Source organism: Aspergillus karnatakaensis (genome assembly GCF_047715665.1).
Source record: "Aspergillus karnatakaensis strain CBS 102800 unplaced genomic scaffold BJY04scaffold_4, whole genome shotgun sequence".
Classification (NCBI taxonomy): domain Eukaryota; kingdom Fungi; phylum Ascomycota; class Eurotiomycetes; order Eurotiales; family Aspergillaceae; genus Aspergillus; species Aspergillus karnatakaensis.
Window position 1 is genome coordinate 897,694 of NW_027395716.1, and position 17,729 is coordinate 915,422.

The following is a 17,729-nucleotide window of genomic DNA, read 5'->3' on the forward strand; positions in this document are numbered from 1 at the left end:
CCCTTGTATGAGCATAACATTTTCACTGTACTATAAATTAAAAGAAACTTGACTTCCTGGATGTTTGCATCTGGCGACATGTGATGTGCTCCGGTAGCTAAATGCTTGGCGCGAGCTAACCAACTACTCAACTACCTATTTCAACTTCTCTATTCCTTAACCCAACATCAACCTCCAACATCCAAACTCACCATCCAAGCGTCTCCAGAATGCATATTCTAAAATTTCTCTCCCTCATTTCCTTCCTCATCGCCCCATCTTTCTCCTCCAAACTAACAATTACCGTCCCGCCCTCCACCATTCTCCCAAACCCGCATTCTCTCCCAGCCGATACGCATGCAACACTAACCTCGACCTCGCTCGCTCAGCCACTCAAAGCGCCCCTCACCCGCTCTGGAACATTCGTTTTCTCCGGACTCGCCTCCGCAGAGCACAAGGATCCGCAACAGGATGATTTGTCTGGCTCCTATCTGCTCGACATCCGATCATCCGAGTATGTCTTTGCGCCGCTAAGGGTTGATCTTGATGAGCGGGGGTTCGTTAAGGGTGCTTGGGAGACATTCCGGGGCAATGAGTGGGGGAATCGCGGGGTTGAGAAGTATGTTAGACCGGCTGGGGAGAAGGTTGGTGGTGGAAATGGCTCGAGTGGGGAGGTTGTGGTTGATGTGAGGGTGGTGGGGAGGAAGGGATTTTATGAAGTTCGACAGACTTGTGTGTTTTTCCACTATCCCTGACTCTGCTGCCTTTCTTGGAATTAGAGAGAAGACAAGAGGAAGTACAGTACAGTATGCTAATGATTGATTTCTCTACAGTCTCACCTCTCTCGCTCTTCAAGAACCCAATGATCCTGCTGGCGATTGTGGCCTTGGGATTTACCTTTGGAATGCCGAAGCTTATGGAGAACAGTATGGTTAATCCTTTGTTCTTCAACCATTGTTGTTCTAGTAGAGCTTGCTAACGGCCTTATGCAGTGGACCCCGAAATGCGTGCTGAATTCGAGAAGCAGTCCCGTGCGTCGCCCATTACCGGTGCGCAGAGTGCAATGGCTGGTGGTGGTGCTGGGAACTTTGACCTTGCGGGGTGGATGGCTGGTGCAGCGCCGAGAGGAGAGTCTGCTCCTTCTCCTGGTCCTGGGGCTGGAGGTGCAGGGGCGGCGACTGGCAGGGAGAATCGTAGTGCACGGAGAAGGTAGACGATCAAGGCAGGTAGGGGGTGTATATCTACAGTGGGGCTGTGTTTAGAGTATAGGTTTGAACTATGAACTATGAAGTAGTCTTTTAACAAAAGATCTGTGATTAGTTTGTGCACATAGTCCTGAATTAAAAGGATGAGCGTAAAATATTAACTACATGGCTCAAGAAAAACCCAGATGTCCTCCAACACCGCATTAGAAACATCGTACAACATAAGCATAGTCCGCAAAAAATCAAGACAACTAGAAATCTCCACCAAAATCATCACCACCGCCGAAGTCATCACCGCCTCCATAGTCGTGATCATGGTCATCATCAATCGCATCAGCCAACAACGCACCTCCAATCAAACCACCACCGACACCAAGGGCCGCTGCACCAGCCATCCCCATTCCACCACCACCTTGCCGCCTTTGCGGCCGCATCCCACCACCCCCGTAAAACCCCTGTTGCGGGTGCCCATAGCCGGGCTGCATCCCATACCCTTGACCGTAACCGGGACCATACCCTTGTTGTGGCGGGTAATATCCACCTGGAGCACCGTATCCTGGACCGGGGCTATGTGCTCCATACGCTCCCTGAGGCGCATAACCAACAGGAACCTGCTGGTGATGCGGTCGTGAGGGAGCATACCCGGGTCTGTTGGCATAGCCGTGGCCCTGGCTGGCGGATGCGGCGGAAGCCTTGCCCATGAGTTTACTGAAGAAACCCTTCTTTTTCTTTCCCATATCTTGATCCCCTTTTGAGGAAGGGGTAGGTGACTGCGGGGTGTGACCGCCACCATAGTAGTTCGCCGCAGCGCCGGGGGTGTCGCTGGACCTGGCATTTTCCTCAGCCTGTAGCCGGGCTGCTAGCTCAGCGTCGCTTTCAACGGAGCTAGTGCCTTTGACGTCGGAGCCAGATGGGCCGTTGACATGGGTAGATGCCGAGGTGGAGTCGCCGTTGTAAGGGTTGTTCGAGGAGAAGAGATTAGCATTCTTCTTATCGGAGTATTCAGCGCTTGCGACGGCAGACGGGTTGCCTGGGCCGGATTCTTCGTAAGAAGGCGGCGGGGGGGCTGCTTGGCCGTTGTGTGGTTGTTCTGATGGGAGAATTGGAACTTGTGTTGAAGCGGGGGGTGTCGCTACTGGGGTGGCCTGCGGTGCATCCCATTGCGATTTACCAGTGGCTATGTTGATGTAGAACCTGTAGAGCGGCTGATTAGCATCGCGATGATACAGGAGAGCGACTGGCCCCTACCATTGCTTGTAGGTGTCATCAAACTGTGTTGTCCAGCCCTCCGGCACAGAAGGCGGAGGGGGTCCTGGTGGGGGTGCAAAAGACATCAGATGAACGGTTTCAGCAAGATTGTAGGAATGACTCTGTGGTTACGAGAGATCTCGAGAGATAAAGCGAACTTTCAAGGTTAAAAGAATAAGAGCCGAAGGAGAATCACCAAATTCCAGAACCAAAGAATGGCCGCGGGATGCGGGGATTGCTGGATGCTCGCCTTATATACCTCTTCGGTCATCATTGCCGCATGGTATACGCCGTCACGTCATTGGTGGGTGGATCGGACTTTTTGGTTTGTTAGGCCCGACAAGTCATAGATAACAGTGGCTATGCAAACGGTGCTAAGCCACACCAGGCAGCTTGATAATCTTGATAACTTGTGTGCAATGTGCATGTTCTCAAAGGCAGGCAGTCGAGCTCATTATCATTAGAAATGCACGCTAATCACACAGATGCTGGCTATTATTTTATTAAATCACAAGTATCACAACATCAATCCTCTGTGAAATTCGGGTCTATTAGCCTTGAATCAGGCCACCAATAGTCTTCTACTAAATCATCCTGCTGATTATTTGACGGCTGAGTTGCTGGGCTTGCCCGGACCTCGCCACTGTCGTCCTCGGAATCAAGGTTTATGATCTCAACCTCGGTGTTGTTGAGATAAGCCCGTGAGACCTTTGGTTTTGTCTTTGACTTTCGGTGCCCCGTGTGAGGTTCCTCATCACTGCATAGATCAACAACATTGACCTCGTCCAACATCTCTTGTTTAATGGTTGGTGTACGCCTCTTATTTCGTCCATGGATTTGGTTTCGAATGCTGGCAAGAGTTATGTGCCCCTCTAACTCTCTTCGGACAGCATGAGTTAAGTGCCCTCTTTTCTGTGGTGCTGTACCACTCAGTTGCCGCAATTCATACTTTTCCATAAGTTGAGTTGTTGGCATGCATTCCTGAGGAGTTCCACCTGGCCTCGCCCAGGCGGCGAATGGTCCCTTGTATTCAGGTCCTTTGCCAGGTCCAAATATGGGATGCCGTTCGATTTGACCAGAGGATAGTAGATCCTGCGCAGCCCTGATCCCTGACCCTGACGCCGAGTCATCGACCCTCAAAGGGTAATGTGCTTCTCGGATTATAAAGTCGGATCGTTCCGGAGAAAATGGACTGTTAGATAGAAGATGTATTCCTCCAGAGACATCCCCAATTAACAGGTTGCTCTTATCTGGCGAGAATGAGCCACACATAACTCCTTCATTTAGAGAGGCGACATCTTCAACGAGCAGATCTTCAGGCGCTCGGAGAATATTCCATCTTTTAAGCATGCCATCTGAGCCCCCCGTATAGAACTGATCCAGGTTATTACCCCATAATTGTAAATTTACCCCAGTATCAGCCTGTTCCTTCTCCAAGGTCTCATCAAGTTGGTTGAGAGCTTCTCCATGTTTGAGTACGTGAAGAACCTCGCTATGATTTCGACGATCCCAGACATATGTGCTGCCATCTGTGCAGCTGGCAGAAACATAATCAGTTTGGAAGGGACAGAACAGCACCTCATTTATATCCAGTGCAGGGCATTCCAACTCCATCACACGGGACTTCATCCTCAATGGATCAAACATGTTCACAACAGAACGTGTACCAGGGGAACTTTGCTGGCCAGCAGTGCTGGCAGCAGCAAATGTAGGGAGAGAAGGATGCCACGTAACGTCGAAGACATTCTGTGATCTTGGTTGAAATGATTCCGAAACAACGGATGATTCTCCAAAACGAAAGGCCGCAAGCAGACCATGACGAGCCACAACACCACTATCCTCCTTCTCAGACATACCTGCAAGTAGATAGTCTTTGGTAGCTTGACTTGTTCCCCATGCGAGCGATGTTGGTATTAACTCCATATCCCTTCTAGACCGTAGCCGCGAGATTTCAAGTGTTGAGAAATTACCCTCGTCCACACACCAATAACCAAGGTTGTCCGCCCCAGTCGCTAATAAGTCATGAGAAAAGTTTGAACGCGCCATCACAACGACCTTCGAGTCATGTCTGAGGGTTCTTTGACAACTGGGCTCATTGTCCCGTGTATCCCATAATTTTACTGTATGGTCATAGCTAGCTGAGTAGAGGGTAGTTCCAAACCACTGCACAGCAGTCACGCTCATGAAAAGTCGAGTGTCGTTCAGAATATGGTCAGCGGTACTTCTACCGCTAGGCCGCTTGATCCAGTGATCAGGCAGTTCCCGCAATTCATTAGTAACAAGATTGCCAAAGAGCAGGTTGTTCTTTCGATTATACGCCATCATGTGTTCGTCGCACTGAGCGGTGGCGCCTGCTGCAAACTTCGTGCCGTCAGGTGACCAGGCCAGCGAGACAACATCATTAGATGCCCCTTTCCAGGATTTAGAGAATTTCAAATCGGAAGATACCTCTGCACATAAACTTTGAGTCGAGAAAGCACCTAGTTCACGCCGTCGTAAAGAACCGCCTAAGTACCGTTGTTGCCTGATAGTAGGAACTGGCAAAGATGAATCTGGAATCACTTTGGTCTGACGTGGCAGTACATTACTGCGTGCTGATGCTCGCGGAGCTCTTGGAAGTTCCTTCTCACCTTCACTGCTAGAGATAGAGGTTTTTTTAAAGTAATTGGACGGTTCCTGTCTTGGGCGACGGGAGCGCCGTGCTACCGCAGGCTTAGGGATATGGGAATCTGGTGATGGCTGGAGCTCCTGCCGTGTCCAGGCTGAGGACCTTGTAGACTTAGACATCACGGTAGGCAAAGCAACTGACTGGTTTAACCCAGGTCCCGAGGCTGTTCGTGGCTTTATTGGCTGGCCTTGTGATGATGATCTGCTTTCTGGTCGTAACTGAACATTTCCCCGGGGTATTTTTATCTTGGCCTTTGGTGTACCTGATGGGCCTTTGGCTTCCTTCTCCATTGCTTGGGGAGATTGAGAGGACCGTCCAATAAATTTAGAAAGTAAATCCTCAGACTCCTTGATCAACGTGGAGTCTGAGGACCCGAAGAGCGAGTGGCCCTCAGAATATCTCTTTGCCGAGAAAGCTTCTCCCATTTCCAAAGCGGCTCCAGTGCTGGCTGATAAGAGGTCTTAGTATATTAGATCAAATTGCTTGTTCTGTATCCTTACCTAATCTGAGTAGTGATCTATCTTTAAATCCTCCAATGCATCATCATACGTTGGTGTGTGAAACTGAGAAGAGCGCAATGGTTCAGAGGCACCTTAAGAGCGCCCAGGTTGCAATGTAGGTGAGGCAATGCATTTCAAGTTAGTTGCTTCACTTGCAGCAGGAAATACCTCTACAGCCCACTTTGACGCATGCTGTATTTAACAAGGTTTTTTGGTTGAGAGCCTGCTTTAGGTGAAATTTGTAGAGCCCAAGGCCAGAAGCTAGTAAATAACAGCAGCCAGAAGAATCACCTGTAATATCAGTGAAATTAGTAAAGTGAAAGAAACTTGGTGGAGAACTTACTCAAAACTTTATGGAAAGGTGAACTAAGAAGAAAAAAAGATGTAGCTCTCAGATTAGTTGAGCTATCAAGTACAAGGAAATGATTGTCTCTTCAGAGAGGAGCTCAGGGCAAAGGGAAAAAAGCTGAGGAGGTTGTTGCATCCAAAGACAAAGAGAGGTGGGCAGAATTTGGGAATCTTGACGCGTGAACGCGCCCGCGATAGTCTCTATTTCCATAAAAAGTAGGCGGTAAACAATGGCTGACAAAAATATCTTTCAGCACTGTCTGTGATCAGGAAGATATAAGAACAATGACTATTTGGACTACTCCGTATAGCTTGAGGTCTAAATCTGGAATGTGATTACTCTGTACTTCAGGAATTGTTTCGAGTGAATCTATATATGGAAAGCTCTATGGTTACAGGATATAGTGCGACCCCGTAGGCTTCCGTAGGAGTCGGTTACTACTGCGTCAATGTAAGCGAGATTTTATCAAAGCCACTCAAACCAATCGAGTTAAGACACAGAGCTTCGTTGAGTCGAATATGAGACCAATAATGCAGAGACAAACACCTATGTCAGAAATAAGCAATGGAGATTATACATATGTAATACAGACTACTACCTAGTTTATTTCCCCATGAAACCCCCACTAGAAGCATGGAGTCCGGGGTTAGGACCCATTCATGACCGCTCCGCAGTGGGGATGAGCTGCTTCAGAGTTCAGCCTGAAAGTCACTTGGTGTACCCCAAATCTGTTCTGAAAGCAGATCATTATCTAGTTGAGGGAGCGACGCCTCCTGATAGACACCATTGCATCATATAAGACATCTTTGAATGCAAACAGGAATGCTGCAGTGATTGCACTTTGAGTGACCTTGGGCGCAATTCCTATTGAGCTTTTAGCATGCGTGATCAGACCATATTGATCAACTTACCTTTGTATAACCCAGTGTACCCTTCCTCTTTGATAATCCTCTTCAAGCTTCCGTTCAAGCCCTCTTTTGGCCCATCCCGACTCGCAACATGCATCTGGCTCTTCACCGTGATGTATGGATACGTGATAGATGTAGCTAAGATTTTGCCAAGAGCACCGAGATAAAAGGCGTCCTTTGGCGTCATACGGCGTCGGCGCTCTACGACATTCTTTAACTGCTCAAAGATCGTGTACTGCAAGATAGGGTTGATCACGAGAATGAGAGCAGGCAAGACCCCAGCGAAAAGTGCGCTAGGCCCCTCTTTCTGAAGTAAATCCAAAAGTGTGCCAAAGGTTGACGCCCTCTGTTTTTTGTGGCCACCGGGCAGCGAGTCGTCATCGGATCCGGCTTTGCGTGCGGTCATTCTGGTGTTGATAACCCAGATTGGGTTGGTAAGCAAGACCGTTGCACTCCCCGCAATCGCCCCGGCAATCATCGACTCAATGGTTGAGAGCTTCTTTGAACGGCCAGCCTTTTCTGCAGCTTTTTCGAAAGCCGACCGAGTCCACTCAAACCAGTAGTAATAAACAAAGTTTGTCACGCTGATACCAAACAGGGCTGACTCAAGGCCAGAGTATAGCCCAATGATTCCTTCTCTCTGCACTATGCGACGGACTGCATCAATAGTTGAAGACTGCGCGCGCTTGGATTCGACTTGAGCTCTGGTAGAGAGTGTGATGAGCGGGTATCTGCTCAGATCAAAGTAAGGAAGTGCCTAAAGATGAGGGTTTTGTTACAACAACGCACGTCAGAATCATAGAAAGTATGCCACCCCCGGCACCTGCTAGAGCATGCGCTATGTTGTCACTTTGTTGGGCTGCAGCCGCAACAGCGACTTTCTTCGGATCCTCAACCTTTGATAGAGACATAACGAAGACCAAGGGTTCAGGTGCGAGGGAGTGAGAGGTATGAGATCGAGGAAGTTCAAGGTTTCAATGGGAAGATAGCAGCTAGCTGAAGGAAAGGAATTAACAGGAGATATTCTAAGGAGAGACACAAGTTATATTCGGAATGGAAAGGTAGGGGGGTGGATCGAAGTCAAGATGTTTGGTATTATTTCGATCGACTGGGGATCGGGGAGCGATTAGGTACGGAGTACCTAGCCCATTCTCATGACGTTTGCCGAATCCTACCTATGCCTCGGCTGATCTACTCCGTAGTATTCAGCAGCACACCTGAACATGGATCACGACTGACACATAAATTCCAATCATTGTCCTCTACCTAAGGCTTGGAGAATGTGCAAATTTTGCATTCCGGCTCTGTTACTACTAAACTAGGCTTCTAGTAAGTTGTCTTGACCCAGTATACCGGAAAAAATCTAGTTGCCATTCAGGCTGCTGGATGAAGTCGGGATATCTAGCTCCAGTAGTGTTTTTGACCGAGGTTGATCCTAGTTCTCAAACCTTAAGTCAACAAGGGCTAGATCTTGGATCCTCTATCTGCTTGACGCTCTATTCATCTATTGAGGCTCAGTGCTATCCCCGGCCTGCATGTGATCGTGTTGAAATTGGGTCGGTCATATGAGCATCCCGGTTCGCTCGAGAAGAGCGGGCCATGACCAGCTACCTCCACTTGAAGCACGGGCACCAAAAACAATCACAGTCTCTTAATTCAAGGTAAAGTTCCATTTATAATACTTACACCCTCTAATTTACCAGCGAGTCCATGAACCATTCAAGCGTACCCCATTAATTGAGCCTAGCAAGACACGCAACGAATCAATCCAACCTAGGAAACATAGAAGAAAATCGAAGTAAAGATGCCATAGTAAAGTCGCAGAAGCAGAATCCGAGCAGAAAGCGTGGGGAAACAAGAACAAAGTGAGAAGCAAGCAAAAACATAGGACGCAAATCCTGGAAGAATTCCTGTATTGTAAAAAGACAAAGGGTAGTGGGTTGACTGGAGCATGCGAAAAATGGCACAGGCTCCTCCAACATCGTCCTCAGTCGATTGAAAAATCAATCAACACCATTCGTTTGCACTGTGATAAGGTATGGGCAGGGTAGCCTGACTTTGTTGTGAAGAAAATAAGAGTTCCCTGCTCTAATGCCCGCCTTGCGCCAAAAAGGTATTTAGCAGGCTTGATTCTGGGTCATGATTCGTCTAACAGCAGCCACCGGCAGAGCCGGATTGCACACCCTGTCCTTGGCCGACCTGCACAGTTGGCTTGTTGTTCACAGTCGCGGTGCCCATGCGCTCCTTGATCTGTCTTGCCATCGTCAAGAAGGCCTGCTCAACGTTGGATGCGTTCTTGGCAGATGTCTCCAGGAATGGGATTCCAAGGCTATCGGCGAATTCCTATAAGCGAAAGCTAGATGTTAGACGGCTGGCTTGCACTTCAACCAAGAAGAAAGAATCCGACTATGATTGCAAGGAAGGCCACTGACCTTCGCAACAGTGTATTCCACAACCTTCTTGTCTTCCATATCGCTCTTGTTTCCAACAAGCAGCTTGTTGACGCCCTCGGTCGCATAACGGTCGATTTCCTGAAGCCACTGCTTCACATTGTTGAAAGAATCCATATCGGTGACATCGTAAACAACACAAATACCATGGGCGCCACGATAATAAGACGATGTGATGGTTCGGAAGCGCTCTTGACCCGCAGTGTCCCACTAGGCGCTGTCAGCTATACTTAGTTATAGGTATGATTCTACCGGATAACCATACGATCTGAAGTTTCACTGTCTTGCCGTCAAGCTCAATAGTACGAATTTTCTACCCAGAGTCGATCAGTAAACTATGTCCAGGTTGCCAGAGTGTTCGCCCGATCAGTTAAGAGACGTACGAAGTCTACCCCGATAGTGGAAATGTAGCTTTCCGTGTAGGTGTCATCTGCAAATCGGAGGAGCAAGCAAGACTTTCCAACACCGGAGTCTCCAATAAGGAGGAGCTTGAAGAGGTAGTCGTATCTAATCGGGTATTAGGACACGAACATGGGGAAGAAGTCGATAGTCTCTGGGGTTGTATTCAGATTGAAGTCGGGGTCACTCTGTGAAATAACAGTTAGTCAACCACGCATAATCATGTCATAAAGCTCATAATTCGAGCCAAAAGGAACATGAAAAGCGTAAGATCGTAATAACAAAGCAACAGAACCGTCCTTGAATATAGGCACCTCCAGACGTTCCACCAACTTACCACTCAGGGTTCATGTTAAAAGTGATGTGACTGTGTACTCTGGGAAAAGAAAGAAAGATGATGAATTAGAAGGAAGACAAAATTCGGTTTGGGATAGAAGACCGAGAACCAAGTGATGTAAACGTTGTTGGGAAGTGTCAGCTAGGATGGACTTCGGCGGTGTTGCTGAGTGCAGGAGAGCAAACGAGCCCACCGTGCAAGTGACCTGTGACCCTTTCAGTACCTATGACCAATCCGGCTTAGTGTTCCATCCACAATAAACCCAAGGTCCCAAGGGCGTGAGACAAGTCTCAGCAACATCAGAAGATAAATAGGTGGTCAACTATACGTTGTTCTATCGACGTAATCTCTGAAAATTTTGTATATAAGTCTGCTCTGTTGTAGCTATCCGACTACATGTCGGAACTCGTCACAAGCAGGGGTCCCGCGGCTGTTGCTGGTTGTCCCGAATTATCAGGCATTGAGCTGGTCTATGTAACGAGCTGCAGAAATTTATTCTTACTAAATATTGTGTTATAAGCACCGTTTTCTGTTATTCAGTCTGTTAAGATCACTATAATCCAGGCTCCAACTTATCAGTGATACTCTGAACCACGCATTGGACGGGACGTCATATTCGCCCGCAATCACTAAGCGTAGCCATGTGCCTCAAGCCATTGCAAAACTTGCTTCTCATCTCTTTCCTTGTAAGAAGCGTTGGTTCGAATACTGTCTGCCACAATCACGAGTGCGCGATCATATGCACTTGTATCTTTGTCTTGGAAGAAAGAAACGATATCAGCTCCGATGCTATGGTCCGCGAATTTTGAAAGCCCCATTCGCACAAAACGTTCAAAAACGACGTTGTTTGCAGAAAGCCGAGTCTCAACGGAGTCCCAGTTTCTCTTCAGGTATTCCCATAGCAGATGGCGAACTTTAGAGTTAGCGGCCAAAGAAACAGCGCCATTGTGGACATCCTGAATTGCAACCTTGTCCGAGAACACAAAGTCAAGGTAATCGTCCACCAGTGCGGCGTCCTTCGTACGTCCGAGTGCAGCCAGGCAGATCTCCTTTCCATCAACTGTGTCTGTCTTAAGGTATTCGTCCTTCACCGAGTCATACTCGGTGCGAGTGCCTTCTAGAACCGCAATGCTAAATATAGTGGAGCGGAGGTTCGTGTGGATGGCGCTCTTGTCTTCCTCGCTTGCCCAGAGACCAAAGCGTCGCTTAGCTTCGGAGACGATGCTGGAAAAAAATGGCCGATCAGTTACGGCTCAGAAAGGGGTGGTTAGAAAAACAGGGAGATAGTCACCTTTCATTGCCGGCCAGACCTGACATGGCAATGAGAAGCTTTCGCAATTGAACAGTCAAATATTCTTCATTGGGTTTAAATTCCCAGCCGATCTTGTCGGCAGCAGGGGATGACAGCCCACGAGCAAATTTCTTCAGGCCCTCAGCTACAGCTTGATTTTGAGAAAATACGGAGCGTAGGTTGCCGACAGAAGACGAAATCTGAGACCACACTCTGTCGACTGCATTAGCATGGAGTAAATGAGTATAGGCAAAAAAGAGAAAGGGCGACTTACAAATAGTTCTGCTCATCTTTGAAGCCCTCCAGTAGCGACAGTAAAGCTGCGGTAGTACCCTCTCCAGATACAGCAAGGGCAGCAGCGTCGCCAATTAAACCAATCTTATCTTCAGTACTCAACAAATCCAGCGCTTTCCCGAGCTTTTCCAGTCTAGCGGGGGAGTAGTTTGTCCGATAAAACCCCGAGAGGTCCTTGTTTATCTTGTAAACCGATTCTTGACCAAGGCCCTGGATAGTGTCCACTTTTGAAACAAGGGCACGGGGCTCCTGCGCAGTCAGATCTAGGCCTGCCTTGATTCCGAGCGGAATCCACCAGGTTGTTTGATCTTCTTCAGGTTTAGCATCGCCTGTCGAAAGGAATCGATTTTGACGAATATCAAGCTGACCGGTCTCCTCGGAGACGGTGACAACCGGAAACCCGATCTTGCGAATCCAGGGATCCTTCAACAGGTCATTAGAAGAACAATTGAGAAGAGTTTACAGTTTGGCGATGGCTTACCATGAAGCTGTTGACGTCTTGGTCGGAGGCTTGGCTAAGCGCAGACCAAAGGTCGTTGGTAGTAGCATTGCCTTGATGTAGCGTGTTAACGGCTGCCACTAATATAGACCTAAGTGTCACAATCTAGAATGGACTTACCATAAGCGTGAGCCTTCAGGTATTGTGCTACACCTCGCAAAAAAGTCTCTCTGCCAAGGTGGGTACTAAGCATGCGAATAACTGAGCTGCCCTTGAGATAGCTAATGTGGTCGAAAATCTGATCAACTTCTAGAGCATTCTTCACAGGTACCTGGATTGGGTGGGATGCGCGCAACGAATCGAGCTGGAACGCTTGTTGAACACCTTCAGCCTGTGCAGCAGTCAACCTCACTGATAAATAATTATGAAATACCTCGAGAATTGCGTACGACAAACTGGGACCATATATTCCATTCTAGTATCATTAGGCAAGATGGCTCCAGAGCAGTGAAGAAGGTATGGACATATTAACTTACCTGGGTAAAAGTGGTCTACGGCAAGCCATCCGACCCATGTAGCAAAGCCCTCGTTCAGCCAAAGCTCATCCCACCAATCCATTGTTACAAGGTTCCCGAACCATTGATGGGCCAATTCTAACATAGTTTGAGTAAGCCATTTTCTAGAAAATCCGAGCGCGATATATCACTCACCATGCGCGACAACATAAGCAATGCGGTTCTTATACCGGGTATCTGATTTACCCTCATCGAACAAAACAGCAGTCGTACGGTATGTCACAAGACCCCAATTCTCCATGGCACCCATAGCCTAGGAAGGTAAGGGGCGTTATTAGGGCTCCATCCAGAGTATGAGCAAAGGATACTCACAAACTCATGCACGGCTAAAAGGTCTGCCTTGGGCAGAGGATATTCGATTTCGAAAACCTCCGAGAAATAATCGACAGTCCGATGGGCGCACTCGAGAGCAAAACGGGCTTGCTCTTTAAGGCCTTTGGTTGTGTAAACACGAACCGGGATGCTCTTCCCTTGATACTTGCGCTCTGTTAGAGCCTCAACGTAATCGAAGTCACCAATCGCCCAAGCCAGAAGCTGAAAGAAAACATTAGCGTGAAGCAACAGCCGAAAGAATGCTGGTACAAACATAAGTGCTCATTACTGGAGTGGTGTCAAATGAAACTACTTTGAGCTCGGGCTTGCTCCCATTCCTCTCAGTCTTGACTGGCATGTTACTTATAGCCGTTTGCCCTTTAGGCACTTCGATTTCAAAATCAAACGTAGCTTTCAGGTTCGGCTCATCAAAACAGGGGAAAGCTCGACGCGCATCGCAGGACTCGAATTGAGTGCTCAGCATGAAGTGGAAGTCTCCTTCCTTAGGGGTATCATGAGTCGGCTCAACGACAGCCTTGTACTTTGAGCGGTAGAACCCAGCCATGGCATTGTTCATGGTGCCGGTGAACGAGATGCAGACTACGATATCCGAATGAGGAAGTTGCTCAGGGAATCTGAGGGTCACTCGCTCCGATTTTTGATCATAGGTGATCTCCGATGCTTTTGCCCACTCCGCGCCTATGGTGATAATATAATGCCAATCAGTAGGTGCTTTTGGCGCTGAATAAAATCTCAACAATATGGAGTTCACTTACCATCTGCACCCAGGATCTCGGCATGCTGTACTTCAATCTCCTTCGAGTTGAGCACCACTTCCTTCGTAGGGCCGTTGACTTTTGAGTTGATTTTAACGATACCTTTGTAGCCCCACGAATCACTAAGCTGTAAGTCATACAAGGATATGCCGTAATGAATGGGCTTGACTCTGCGTTCTCGATCAATTTCGATTCAGTTCACTAAGGGTTTATATTTTATCGGGCTTACTCGCTGGGAAGAATATCTCTATCCTCTGAAGCCATCGCTCGAAAATCTGCAGAGCAGTACCTTCTAGTAGCAATCGGTAGTACAGACTTGAGAGAGCAAGCTGAAAGTGGGCGTAGATTGTAGGAGCGAGAAGGAGTGGCCGAGTGAGAGGGGGAAGAGGAGGGGGGCCGGAGGTAGGATGAGACTGGTCGGAACGGTTGATTAACTCGAGGCCCTCGCAGGCAACGGAGCCCAGCGCATTTGGTTGACGCGATACTGCGTCTCCCCCACATGCAGTTGAACCACCCCAGCGGTTATCGCCGGTGAATCAACAGCAAGAGTTTTGGAGAAGAAAGAAAAGGCCTCACTCGACGATTCCTCTTAACAGCGGTGTCAGAGTCTGCTCGTCGATCATATATACGCTCAACCAAGTATACCTTGAATTTATAACGTAACGGAGCAAAACCTGTCGGAGGCTCGGAGCTTAGGCGGAGGAACCTGGAGCTTGGACCTGCTCGGGCGCCGATCCGAGCTCTCATCAATCCTTTTACGGCAACACTCAAGCACGAATGAGGGTCTCATTAACGACACTCAAGGACCATGGCAGACTCCGACGAGGAGTATGTTGGGGGTGTCTCCGAGGATGAAGGCGATGACACTATCGTTCGAGGTTCGCGAGGCCCGACAGGACCAGCCTCCAAGCGGAGGAAACAGAAAGGCGGCGCTGAATTCGAGCTCTCGCGCACATGGGAGACCTTGGTTGAAGGTGCAGATGGCACTATAAGCTCGACAGTCGAAGGTTTATTAGAAGCTAGTAAGCGCAAAAGGTAAATATCTCGAGCGGTCCGGCTTAACGGCCGTTTCAATCTGAATCGCATTACTGCAGTGAAGCCAAAGAGCACGAACTAACTTCGTGCACCATATCCAGGCTGCTTAAAGACACGACGCCACTACAGCGCGGCATCATACGCCATGTTGTCCTGTTATTGGACTTATCCCAGTCGATGATGGAGAAAGATTTACGTCCAACAAGATATCTGCTGACGCTACGCTACGCACAAGATTTCGTGCGAGAGTTCTTTGAGCAGAACCCAATCTCCCAAATTGGCGTTGTCGGCTTACGAGACGGCCTTGCGCTCCGGGTCAGCGACATGAGCGGAAACCCGACAGACCATATTACCGCAATCCAGGATCTAAGAAGCCAGGACCCAAAGGGCCTTCCAAGTTTGCAGAATGGACTTGAGATGGCTCGAGGTGCTCTTTTGTAAGCTTCCTCCTGATAAAAATACGCTCTTTGACGCTAACCTTGTTCGTTATCTTCACAGCCACACGCCCAGCCATGGAACCCGAGAAGTTTTTATTATCTTCGGCTCACTGTTGTCCTCCGATCCAGGTGATATCCATCAGACCATAACCTCACTCATCGATGATAAGATTCGCGTTGGGATCGTGGGCCTTGCCGCTCAGGTAGCGATATGTCGGGAACTGTGTGCAAAGACCAACGGCGGTGATGATACCTACTATGGTGTGGCCCTGAACGAGCAACATCTTCGTGAGTTGGTGATGAATGTGACGACCCCACCAGCTACATACTCTCATGAACAATCCACAAGCTCCCTTTTAATGATGGGTTTCCCGTCTCGTACCATTGAACCCTTCCCTTCCCTCTGCGCATGTCATTCGAATCCTACCTCTGGCGGATATCTATGCTCGCGATGCAACAGCAAAGTCTGCGGTCTTCCAGCTGAGTGTCCATCCTGCGGCCTGACGCTGATCCTCTCAACACATCTTGCTCGGTCGTATCACCATCTATTTCCGTTAATGAACTGGGCTGAGGTTCCATGGCAACGAGCTTCCCAAAGTATAAGTTGTTTCGCCTGTGGCATATCCTTTCCATCTGTCCCTCCTAAGGAGCAATGGCACATTACTGAGAATCTAGCCAAGGGGATGAGTGTAAGCAGTCGCTACGAATGCACAGTGTGCAAAAGTCATTTCTGCATTGACTGCGACCTCTTTGCGCATGAGGTGGTACATAATTGTCCTGGTTGTCAAAGCAGAGCCCCGCACGATCCCCAAGAAGATGTCCCTAGAAGTCAGGACGGTCTAGATCAGATGGATACATCAAAATAAATAGCATTGCTGCTTGCTACCGTGGGTCGCGATGCAAGGGCACAAGATGAGCTCGCCTTGAAAATTCCAATTTCCCGAACAATTCGCAATGTCGTGCATGATACACACCCTGGTTTCGCACATGGATACCAGGGTCGTATACATTGCAACCTGTCGAGTCCGGTCGGACTCTTGCATACCCGTTTTAGGATAATACGTCACATGTTTAGCACCTCGGCTAATCTGAGCTTTCTCCGCAAACCTAAACTCACAAGCTTGACCTAATGTTTTACAGCTACCGGAATTACGACAAATTAGATAAGAATCTAGCTTGTTAGAAGTTTGCCACAACTTACCCTTTAACATTGACAACAACCCAACGCGAGAGAGAAGCGAGCGATTGTCGCTGCCTCAAATGAATCCAACAAGCGAGGCCGAGATATCTTCCCCGCCCCCGCGCGAAAGCACACCCCACGCGCAAACACCGGGATCCCAGCTTATCGATGTGCAGATATATCATCAATTGAGTGTATATCCTTTCGAAACGGACCCCGAGTTTGCTGCCGGACTAGCAATCATACTCGGTCATCCCGAAACACCCGCCTTGAAAGAGGAATTAGTTCGCGACGACGATCTAGTTCTGCAGGCGAAATGCTATTACTTTGCTAGGTACTCGCCCAGGGGCCCATCCAAGATGAACGGTTGCCTTAATTCGCGAGTATGGATCCCGGAATATGTGCTAACTTGGGCTGTTCTTGTCTCAGGAAAGAGAAGCTCACGTCACCGCTGAATGTTGCCACATATAAACTCTGGCTGGAAGCAAGGCATTCTTCCGAACATCAGAAGTTGGGCTCTCAATCGCCCAAGACTGGTTCTGCGACAGTGTCTCTGCCGCCGATATCTGGAGACACTGGGCAACAAGCAACACCCATCTGCGGTGAACCGGCCTATCCTACGTCGTTTGCTCATATAGTCGAGCTCATCACAACGGGTCAGCAAATTCCAGGAATACAGCAAATACCCGATACCCTGTTGACTGGCCAGGGTACCGAGAGCGAAAAACCAAGGCGATTAAAGCCTTGGGAGAAGGGAACGGCTACCTAGGTCTTAGGGAAAGCAAGTCTCTATTTGAAGAGGCCAGACTCGATGTCATAATAGACTCTGCAGCTCGTGGTTGACTTCCTTTCTATTAGCCTACACAAGAGCTATGTTGATTTTTGCCCACAACAGTAGCAAACCGTGAGACTAGGCATCATGCAATACACCCTGGAGCTAGAAATAGGTAATAACGAACAAGGATCCTTGCGATCCTAAACAAGGCGGTCGTACAAACAATTGCGAGGATCATTTCGTACGTCCGTCACTGTGCGCTCATAATATGCGGACCATCTCCATAGAAAATAGCATATTCAACTCTCTTGTGGAGACACATGAAGAGTGTGGACACCATAAGAAATAAAAAAGTAAAGGTCTTAAGAGGTCAACGAGATGCGTATATGAAACGAGCACAAAGCAGATGTGGTCAATTTCTCTCCGCTTGGCCCATCTGTGTAAATGTGGAAAGCTTGAAAGTCTAGCTCGCAAGCCACTCATGCACACAAATCACATCTAAAGAAAATCAGATCGAATCTATGTCTTCGGTCGGTCATACCGGTTCCCATACTTTTAAGAAGTCCCAGGTA

At 48.4% G+C, this 17,729-nt stretch overlaps 8 protein-coding genes across 8 annotated transcripts; 3 read left to right on the top strand and 5 right to left on the bottom strand.

Annotated features, from left to right (window-relative positions):
• The first annotated feature begins 113 nt into the window (after positions 1-113).
• On the top strand, positions 114-1,269 carry BJY04DRAFT_179013 (uncharacterized protein). Its single transcript, XM_073709830.1, has 3 exons — positions 114-711; positions 813-905; positions 972-1,269. Exons 1-3 carry the CDS (start codon positions 210-212, stop codon positions 1,190-1,192), a joined length of 816 nt encoding a protein of 271 aa, XP_073576177.1. The 5' UTR covers positions 114-209; the 3' UTR covers positions 1,193-1,269.
• A 6-nt stretch (positions 1,270-1,275) lies between these two features.
• BJY04DRAFT_179016 (WW domain-containing protein) lies at positions 1,276-2,897 on the bottom strand. Its single transcript, XM_073709831.1, has 2 exons — positions 2,433-2,897; positions 1,276-2,378 (listed from the first exon to the last, which is right to left on the bottom strand). The coding sequence occupies exons 1-2, from the start codon at positions 2,516-2,518 to the stop codon at positions 1,436-1,438; spliced, it is 1,029 nt and encodes a 342-aa protein (XP_073576178.1). The 5' UTR covers positions 2,519-2,897; the 3' UTR covers positions 1,276-1,435.
• Positions 2,679-5,758, bottom strand: BJY04DRAFT_101693 (WD repeat protein). Its single transcript, XM_073707938.1, has 2 exons — positions 5,601-5,758; positions 2,679-5,548 (listed from the first exon to the last, which is right to left on the bottom strand). Exon 2 carries the CDS (start codon positions 5,523-5,525, stop codon positions 2,958-2,960), a length of 2,568 nt encoding a protein of 855 aa, XP_073576179.1. The 5' UTR covers positions 5,526-5,548; positions 5,601-5,758; the 3' UTR covers positions 2,679-2,957.
• Positions 5,759-6,288: 530 nt separating this feature from the next.
• Positions 6,289-7,971, bottom strand: pmp47 (putative peroxisomal membrane protein Pmp47). The gene is made up of 4 exons (XM_073709832.1): positions 7,647-7,971; positions 6,861-7,588; positions 6,548-6,813; positions 6,289-6,495 (listed from the first exon to the last, which is right to left on the bottom strand). The coding sequence occupies exons 1-3, from the start codon at positions 7,766-7,768 to the stop codon at positions 6,701-6,703; spliced, it is 963 nt and encodes a 320-aa protein (XP_073576180.1). The 5' UTR covers positions 7,769-7,971; the 3' UTR covers positions 6,289-6,495; positions 6,548-6,700.
• A 932-nt stretch (positions 7,972-8,903) lies between these two features.
• On the bottom strand, positions 8,904-10,321 carry BJY04DRAFT_101725 (Rab family GTPase YPT1). Its single transcript, XM_073707939.1, has 5 exons — positions 10,047-10,321; positions 9,691-9,814; positions 9,573-9,620; positions 9,290-9,517; positions 8,904-9,200 (listed from the first exon to the last, which is right to left on the bottom strand). The coding sequence occupies exons 1-5, from the start codon at positions 10,055-10,057 to the stop codon at positions 9,006-9,008; spliced, it is 606 nt and encodes a 201-aa protein (XP_073576181.1). The 5' UTR covers positions 10,058-10,321; the 3' UTR covers positions 8,904-9,005.
• A 27-nt stretch (positions 10,322-10,348) lies between these two features.
• Positions 10,349-14,387, bottom strand: BJY04DRAFT_179032 (M1 family metallopeptidase). Its single transcript, XM_073709833.1, has 12 exons — positions 13,960-14,387; positions 13,731-13,900; positions 13,229-13,653; positions 12,955-13,176; positions 12,778-12,895; positions 12,604-12,720; positions 12,517-12,542; positions 12,248-12,458; positions 12,110-12,180; positions 11,609-12,051; positions 11,335-11,547; positions 10,349-11,267 (listed from the first exon to the last, which is right to left on the bottom strand). Exons 1-12 carry the CDS (start codon positions 14,229-14,231, stop codon positions 10,673-10,675), a joined length of 2,883 nt encoding a protein of 960 aa, XP_073576182.1. The 5' UTR covers positions 14,232-14,387; the 3' UTR covers positions 10,349-10,672.
• On the top strand, positions 14,386-16,418 carry BJY04DRAFT_101805 (TFIIH/NER complex subunit SSL1). Its single transcript, XM_073707940.1, has 3 exons — positions 14,386-14,765; positions 14,867-15,202; positions 15,264-16,418. Exons 1-3 carry the CDS (start codon positions 14,539-14,541, stop codon positions 16,066-16,068), a joined length of 1,368 nt encoding a protein of 455 aa, XP_073576183.1. The 5' UTR covers positions 14,386-14,538; the 3' UTR covers positions 16,069-16,418.
• Positions 16,266-17,415, top strand: BJY04DRAFT_101819 (DUF5572 domain-containing protein). Its single transcript, XM_073707941.1, has 2 exons — positions 16,266-16,716; positions 16,812-17,415. Exons 1-2 carry the CDS (start codon positions 16,463-16,465, stop codon positions 17,149-17,151), a joined length of 594 nt encoding a protein of 197 aa, XP_073576184.1. The 5' UTR covers positions 16,266-16,462; the 3' UTR covers positions 17,152-17,415.
• The last annotated feature ends 314 nt before the right edge of the window (positions 17,416-17,729 follow it).

Coding starts and splice junctions, on each gene's coding strand:
- BJY04DRAFT_179013 (XM_073709830.1), top strand. CDS start 210: ATGCATATTCTAAAATTTCTCTCCCTCATTTCCTTCCTCATCGCCCCA. Junction 712..812: donor TTATGAAGTTCGACAGACTT/GTGTGTTTTTCC, acceptor ATTTCTCTACAG/TCTCACCTCTCTCGCTCTTC. Junction 906..971: donor GCCGAAGCTTATGGAGAACA/GTATGGTTAATC, acceptor GGCCTTATGCAG/TGGACCCCGAAATGCGTGCT.
- BJY04DRAFT_179016 (XM_073709831.1), bottom strand. CDS start 2,518: ATGTCTTTTGCACCCCCACCAGGACCCCCTCCGCCTTCTGTGCCGGAG. Junction 2,379..2,432: donor GATGACACCTACAAGCAATG/GTAGGGGCCAGT, acceptor GCCGCTCTACAG/GTTCTACATCAACATAGCCA.
- BJY04DRAFT_101693 (XM_073707938.1), bottom strand. CDS start 5,525: ATGGGAGAAGCTTTCTCGGCAAAGAGATATTCTGAGGGCCACTCGCTC.
- pmp47 (XM_073709832.1), bottom strand. CDS start 7,768: ATGTCTCTATCAAAGGTTGAGGATCCGAAGAAAGTCGCTGTTGCGGCT. Junction 7,589..7,646: donor ATACTTTCTATGATTCTGAC/GTGCGTTGTTGT, acceptor TGATCTGAGCAG/ATACCCGCTCATCACACTCT. Junction 6,814..6,860: donor GTACACTGGGTTATACAAAG/GTAAGTTGATCA, acceptor AAAGCTCAATAG/GAATTGCGCCCAAGGTCACT.
- BJY04DRAFT_101725 (XM_073707939.1), bottom strand. Junction 9,518..9,572: donor AGACAGTGAAACTTCAGATC/GTATGGTTATCC, acceptor GACAGCGCCTAG/TGGGACACTGCGGGTCAAGA. Junction 9,201..9,289: donor TGGAATACACTGTTGCGAAG/GTCAGTGGCCTT, acceptor TTTCGCTTATAG/GAATTCGCCGATAGCCTTGG.
- BJY04DRAFT_179032 (XM_073709833.1), bottom strand. CDS start 14,231: ATGTGGGGGAGACGCAGTATCGCGTCAACCAAATGCGCTGGGCTCCGT. Junction 12,721..12,777: donor TGCTTATGTTGTCGCGCATG/GTGAGTGATATA, acceptor AAACTATGTTAG/AATTGGCCCATCAATGGTTC. Junction 11,548..11,608: donor AAAGATGAGCAGAACTATTT/GTAAGTCGCCCT, acceptor TGCAGTCGACAG/AGTGTGGTCTCAGATTTCGT.
- BJY04DRAFT_101805 (XM_073707940.1), top strand. CDS start 14,539: ATGGCAGACTCCGACGAGGAGTATGTTGGGGGTGTCTCCGAGGATGAA. Junction 14,766..14,866: donor GAAGCTAGTAAGCGCAAAAG/GTAAATATCTCG, acceptor CACCATATCCAG/GCTGCTTAAAGACACGACGC. Junction 15,203..15,263: donor ATGGCTCGAGGTGCTCTTTT/GTAAGCTTCCTC, acceptor TTATCTTCACAG/CCACACGCCCAGCCATGGAA.
- BJY04DRAFT_101819 (XM_073707941.1), top strand. CDS start 16,463: ATGAATCCAACAAGCGAGGCCGAGATATCTTCCCCGCCCCCGCGCGAA. Junction 16,717..16,811: donor AAATGCTATTACTTTGCTAG/GTACTCGCCCAG, acceptor TTCTTGTCTCAG/GAAAGAGAAGCTCACGTCAC.